The sequence below is a fragment of the Anneissia japonica genome, unplaced genomic scaffold, assembly GCF_011630105.1.
Source record: "Anneissia japonica isolate Jap-2015-1 unplaced genomic scaffold, ASM1163010v1 scaffold997_len2565447_cov190, whole genome shotgun sequence".
NCBI classification, from domain to species: domain Eukaryota; kingdom Metazoa; phylum Echinodermata; class Crinoidea; order Comatulida; family Comatulidae; genus Anneissia; species Anneissia japonica.
In genome coordinates this window covers 1,899,632-1,906,725 of record NW_022696369.1, presented here as the reverse complement: position 1 = coordinate 1,906,725, position 7,094 = coordinate 1,899,632, and the positions used below count along the sequence as shown (strand labels likewise).

The following is a 7,094-nucleotide window of genomic DNA, read 5'->3' as shown; positions in this document are numbered from 1 at the left end:
GGAAAGTAGAGCTTAGATTGGTACCAGATAAAATAATTTTGTTATCAACATTAATACATTATGCTAATTTTCATCTTTGTAAGCGCATAAGACAGTGCAAATTATTTCTGTGACAGTCTTTTGAAGTGGGTAAAGATCCATTTTATCCCATACATAGTCAAAATATTGGGGGGGGGATGATTCAATGGACCATCCCCCCTTGTCAAATATTGGGGGGGGGGATATATCCCCTCCATCCCCCGGGATCTACGCCTATGCCTTAGGGGTTTGATCTTTAGTAGATATAAAATGAGAGAGACATTTTTGTACTGCCATAATGTTATGAATTTTACCTCTTTAACTAAGTGTTTCTTTACTTTGTTGAAGCATCTACGTAAAATGGATTCACCTGCCTTTCATAAGGCAATCTAACCCAAATCTTAATCAAGCTATCATCAGTAGGCCTATGTACAGTATACATTTAGGTTCATTTAATTTATTGAGTACATGATTAACAACTTTTAAAGGATACCCATTCCAAGACATAAATGTTCTAATGTTACAAACTCTGCTTGAAGTTTATCTGGAGTACACAGTTTGTGGGCTCTTGAAACTAAACTACGAATCCAAAAATCTTATGAAACAAATGAGAAGGTAGCACTATTTTGACTAACGATTAATTTATTTCACGAGCTTTTGCCCCAGTAAATGGGGTTCCATCAGGTGAGTGAAGTGTTACACAAGATACAGCAATATACATGGACATCACAAAATGATATGATTGGATAAAAGATAAAAAAATATTTTTATCTTTTATCCAATATATACACTGACTAATACGGCTATACCACTTTTTAAAGAAATCTTATGGTTCCATGGGGCAAAACTATCATAATGGATAGGCCTATATTGACCTGTATGTGTATTTTTACGATTATATTCATGCTTCCTACACTATTGTCAAATTGTAAATCCAGAAAATGTACTATATCACTGTTTTCAAATGATTCAAAGGTAAAATTAATCTGTTTATGAAAAGCGTTAAAGTGACGTAGGATGTGATGAAAATCATTAGGTTTACCTAGCACTAGTGTGTCGTCAACAAAACGAGTATAAAACTTAATAATACCTGATTCTATAAGTTTATGAACAATAGACTCTTCTAGTTCAATCATTAAAATATTGGCTAAAACTAGTCCAAGGGGTGAGCAATTGAAACGCCGACAGTTTGTTTATAGAATTCATTACCGTATTACACGTAAATACAGTTTTAGTACAGCAATCTAGAAGTAGTTTCCTTAACGTATTTTTCTTAAGATTAGTAGATAGACCTATCAATTTCTTGTTGTAAACCCTATCAAGAATTATATTAATTACCTTAGTAAGGGAAACATTTGTAAACAGAGATTCAACATCAAAAGATACAAAACGGTAACCTAAATTATATAAATGGTCTGGTATACCTTTAATGCGGTCAGTAGCTTCAAACGAATCTTTAAGGACAAAGTCAGTAACAGTAAGAGGCCCTAATAAGTTAGATAAGAACTTAGCTACTGAGTAATAACATAGAGAACTATTTTCTCTATGGTAATAACAAGTGCCGGTTGTATCAATAATGGGTCTTAGAGGTGGAATATTATCAAAATCCTTATGTAATTTAGGTAGACCATGAGCTCTGGCAGGCATGATTCATACCATTCACATTTATACAACAGTGAAACAAAGTTGAAAATAGCAAACAAAAACGTACTTTAATATAAATTTTTAAAGTATATTCTGTATAAGTACAGAATAATGAAAGTAACTTCAGCATTCAAACGTCCACATGGCTTATTTGTTGTGAGGAAAAGTTAAAAAAAAATAACAACAATTTGACCTGTTGCAGTTAAGCAGATCCGCCGAAATTTAATTATGTCAACAAATAATCGACTAATTCCTCTACAAAGGTATGAGTAGTAACAATTGAACACTAAATTTTGCATTATCATGTTTTGTTTTTTTTTTTGTTTTTTTTTAAATTCCTGATCAATGTATCTATAAATTGGCAAACCAGCACAAATTACAAACTTTTCGAGTTCCTATGAAGTAAACAACCATAACTTAGTCATGTTGCATTTGGTAAACACAGAATAGTGCAACTTTTATACTGCAATATCCTACCAGTAATTATTCGAATCTCTACTCAGGTTGGCATTATGTACGTAATTAAAAAAACAAAGCAAAAAAAAAAAAAATCCCTAATACTAATATAAAGTTCAAAACGTTGTTAAAAGGAGCTCTTGCTATTCTCTGGGCATAAAAATTACAACTGTTTATCCTATTTTGACTACACCTTGTGCCCCTGAACCAATTACATTTGCATACTTATTATCTTATGGTTTTTACATTGATTTTAATAAATAATTATATGTTTTCGGTACATCACATGGTGTACCATAAACCTATAATTATTTATTTGCATGCATCATGCAAACTTTCAAGAATTATTTAATTGATTTTATTTGCACATTGTAGCATTTCTGATACTTACTTTCTCTGTATTTTTAAATGTGTCGAAAATTTGAGTTTCTCTATTTCTTTCTCTATTTAGAGTCAAGGAGCTCAATTCCCAAGCGCATAGAGGCTTTTTTGCATGATGCTATACAAATCCAACTTATTATTTTTTATTTTATTCTATCTTCACTTTTTTTTTTTTTTTTTTTTTTTTTTAACATAGTGCACTTTTTGGTTTGTAGTAGTATACATATTCACCCGTACGATAAGTTTTCTGTTCTGAATCTGTATTCAGACTTACTTAATTTTAAATTCATTTTAAAATATTATAACACGCAAGCCCTCATGACCAATCACAACAAAATATTATCTTACCTTCCAAGCGTTTCTAATGTGTTAAAAAAACAAGTAGGCCTACTGTACATGGAAACGAAGCACTTGTCAGGAAGAAGAGAAAACGCAGAATTAAAAAGATCATTAACCAATGAATATTAGCAACATGATATAAAAATGAAGCTGATAGTGTATTCACAAAGTCTCATTCTCTTGGTATAGGTACCGTATATGCTATTGGCGCAATGTGGTAACTTTCTTTTAAAAAAGTCCATCATTTTTTTTAATGTCATAGGACCGACATGGTATTGGGAACCAACAGCCTGTGATAGATAGCCAATCGGACTATGAGTTGCTGTATGGAAGTGAGACAGATGGTTTAACAGTTCTCGGATATCGTCGAAAGCTATTTGGTGTAACGTTGCACGCCCTGTCTCTTATACACATCTAGATGTGTATAAGAGACAGGAGCTACAGTCTTATCACATAAGCTAATAATCTTTATATTTTTAGCGACGATTGTACAGTTTAAAAAATAATTAAACAAAATAATTAATATTTGATTTTATGATCTGTAGATTGACCCACTCATTCAAAAGAAGAACGAGGGCGTTGTTCATCATTTCGGCCTGAAAATATGCAAGGATCTTCATGATGATGTCAAACGTAATATGAGCCAAAACTGTATGGATATGGTAGAAATAGACATGTGCTTTGAACTCGTATTCGGATGGGCGGTTGGAGGAGGGGTAAGTTACAAAGCTGGTGTCTGACAATATGTCGTTACACCCTACTTGTCATTCACGACATCATCATAATAATTATTACCATCGTCGTCGTCATCACCATCATAATTATCGTCATCATCGTCATTCTCATCATCATTACCATCGACATTATAATTGTCATCATTATCATGTTCGTCGCCGTCATCATCCTCAACTTCTCATATTCATAGGCCTATATTGTTTATACCATATTTATAGCTTCGGATGATAATCAGTTTCTTCGTTAAGAATTACTAGCATTAACATCAATACTGATTGTTCAATTAACATGAGTTTATAAATAATGCAAGGTAGGTTTGTTACTTTAGAGAATTTTTAGAAAAGTAATTTAACAAGAATATTGTCTGAAATATATTTTTGCTAAAAACATTAGTCTCTCGAATTTATTTTCCAGCCGTTAATATTTCCAGACAATGTGGGATACAATTTTGGTGGACCAGACTCACCAAGGTACATGCAATTACAGGTCCATTACGATAACCCCCAACTTCAAGAAGGTAAGACACTACATTAGGATTCCTCTATAGAATAAGGTATTCATATACCTTATACTCTATTATTATTATTATTATTATTATTATTATTATTATTATTATTATTATTATTATTATTATTATTATTATTATTATTATTATTATTATTATTACTACTACTACTACTATTATTATTATTATTATTATTGTTATTGTTATTTGTATTATTATTATTATTATCATTTTAAATATTACCGAATATTTTATTATTACTAGGGGCCTACTAATAATAATAATAATATTATTATTATTTGGATGATTATCTAGTACATTACACTACCACTGCTATCAATACTACTGTTAGGCCTATTATTATAATAAATTGTTTTAAATAGGTCTACCACAAACATTTTTCCATTAAATTTCTTACTGTATTAGGTGTTCGCGATGCCTCTGGCGTACGATTATACTATACACCTGAACTTCGTCCATTTGAAGCCGGTATGCTGGAAGTTGGTATTCCTACATTTTTACATTGGTACATCCCACCCGGTGTGACTGAATTCAACACGTATGGCTATTGCAGCAATACCTGCACCGAAAAGGTAGAATTGATCAATATTGCCTAAAAGTTCTTTCTAAGCTATAATCTAGGTCTATCATAATACGCCTAGTATTGGAGCGGTTGGCGCAGCGGAAACGGTTTGGTTTCCCCACGACCTCGAGGTGGAGGTTTCAATCCTTTGCTGTGAATTTCGCTTGTGTCCTTCAGCAAGGCACCTTATCTACATTGCTTCAGTCTATCCAGACGGTATGACTGGGTACTAAAAAATTGTTGGGAGTAACCTGCAATAGACTAGCGTCATACCCAGAGGAGTATCAGACTCTCATCCGCTTCACACTGCAGAAACTGGGGATAAGCCCCGTGGTACTATGAGCCCCGGGGCACAGCAAGGATTTATTTTACTGAAATAGTATTATAATATCATTATATTAAGTTATGAGAATTTAAAAATGTATTTGCTACAACCAATTATTTGTATTTATTTATTATCTAATGCTTTGGAACGTAACGTAACGTTGTCTTGCAAATTTAGGTGTACGTTTTATTCAAAACCGTTTTTGTTCCGAATTTTTAAATAACACTTCACTGCATGCACAACTTTGCTCTGTTTAACACAGATGTTTGCTGACAGTGATATGAAAATCTTTGGTGTAACGTTGCACGCCCATCTAGCAGGTAAGGATACCCATCGCAAACTTTTACAGAATAAAACTTTTAAAGAAGAACTAGAGTGCGTATTGTCAAGCCAAATCACTGGGCCATCTTGAGACATTTTTGGGTTGCTGTCCAAATTTTTGAATTTGTAAAAATAAATATAAATGATCACAACATACACTGAGATATAGATATAATAATAATAATAATAATAATAATAATAATAATAATATTAATGATAATGATAATGATAATGATAATGATAATGATAATGATAATGATAATGATAATGATAATAATGATAATGATAATGATAATGATAATGATAATGATAATGATAATGATAATGATAATGATAATGATAATGATAATGATAATGATAATGATAATGATAATGATAATGATAATGATAATGATAATGATGAAGATGATGATGATGATGATGATGATGATAATAATAATGATAATAATAATGATAATTACTAGTTTTGAATCCATTCCCCAAGAGCAGCGGGTATTGCAAATTATATGCATTCATAAACATACATCGGTTGATAAAAATTATATATAATATTATATATATATATATGTATATATATATATATATGTATATATATATTATATTATATACATATAAGTATTTATGCTTGATTAATTGATTTTACACAGCGATAGCTATGCGTTTGACCCATTTCCGAGATGGTAAATATATAGGCGATGTTTTACGAGACAAGTTTTACGACTTTAATCTCCAAGAACAACGAATCCTGGAAGAAGAGTGGATAGTAAAAGCAGTAAGTATTGTGATTTTGATTTGTCCGTTATATTAAATCCAGTAAGCCACAGCATTCTATCGTAAAGAATAATTTCATTTTTAGCATCTTGTTGCATACAGTGTGTTTTGTAACTATTATGTTACAAAACACTGTATGCAATGTGTGTTTTGTAACTATTATGTTACGTAATACTTGTCAATATCCGTTGAAATAAATTTCAAATTTAATGTTACTGTTCAACCTCCAAGTAGGAGAACATGTAAACATTTCAATATAGGAACGTCAAACTATGAAACATAGCCTATAGAACAACAACAATTTAATGCAGTACTTTTCAGTGTAACTGATTGCATATCTATACAGGGTGATGAGCTGGTGGTCGAATGTACATATTCTACGTCCGAAAGAGATACGATTACGGTTGTAAGTAAAAATTGCTTCAGATTTATTGTCTAATTATAGTACAGGCCTCAATGCATTATTGCTTTTTGTTGTTAATACAGTCATTATAATGATTTGGCACTATATGAAGTTGTTTATTGTCAATCAATCAATCAATCAATCAATCAATCAATCAATCAATTAATCAATCCTTAAATCAACCTATCCATCAATCAGTCCGTAAATCAACCAATTAATCAACCGTAATTCCGTAATTATAATTATATACCACTCGATTGATTTGATTTGATTTGATAGCCTTCACATATTCACTCAAATAACTTTGTAGGCCTATATCTCATAAGTCAACATTATTTTAATGTTTGCTTATTCTAGAGTGGTCTAGGGACCATGGAAGAGATGTGCGTAGCTTTCATATTGTACTATCCAAAAGTTAGTGCTTTAGAATGTGCAAGTGCGCCTGATGCATTGGAATTATCTTCATTCCTTGATTTCGACGTTTCTCCGTAAGTCACGTATGCAGTTCATATGAATGAATAACACAAAACGATAATGATATCATAATTGAATGTATTAGTAGTGTAGTAGTAGTACGGTAGTAGTAGTAGTAGTAGTAGTACGGTAGTAGTAG

The 7,094-nt window shown here is 31.6% G+C and overlaps 1 protein-coding gene across 1 annotated transcript in view; it reads left to right on the top strand.

Annotated features, from left to right (window-relative positions):
- The window catches only part of LOC117102054 (DBH-like monooxygenase protein 2), a gene marked incomplete at its 3' end in the record, with an annotated part of 22,946 nt that extends 15,977 nt beyond the window's left edge, over positions 1-6,969 (top strand). Inside the window, 8 exon segments of the mRNA XM_033242269.1 lie at positions 3,101-3,220; positions 3,384-3,554; positions 3,988-4,090; positions 4,505-4,671; positions 5,249-5,306; positions 5,955-6,079; positions 6,425-6,484; positions 6,839-6,969. Of these exon segments, the coding sequence (XP_033098160.1) occupies positions 3,101-3,220; positions 3,384-3,554; positions 3,988-4,090; positions 4,505-4,671; positions 5,249-5,306; positions 5,955-6,079; positions 6,425-6,484; positions 6,839-6,969 (935 nt within the window).
- Between the last annotated feature and the right edge of the window lie 125 nt (positions 6,970-7,094).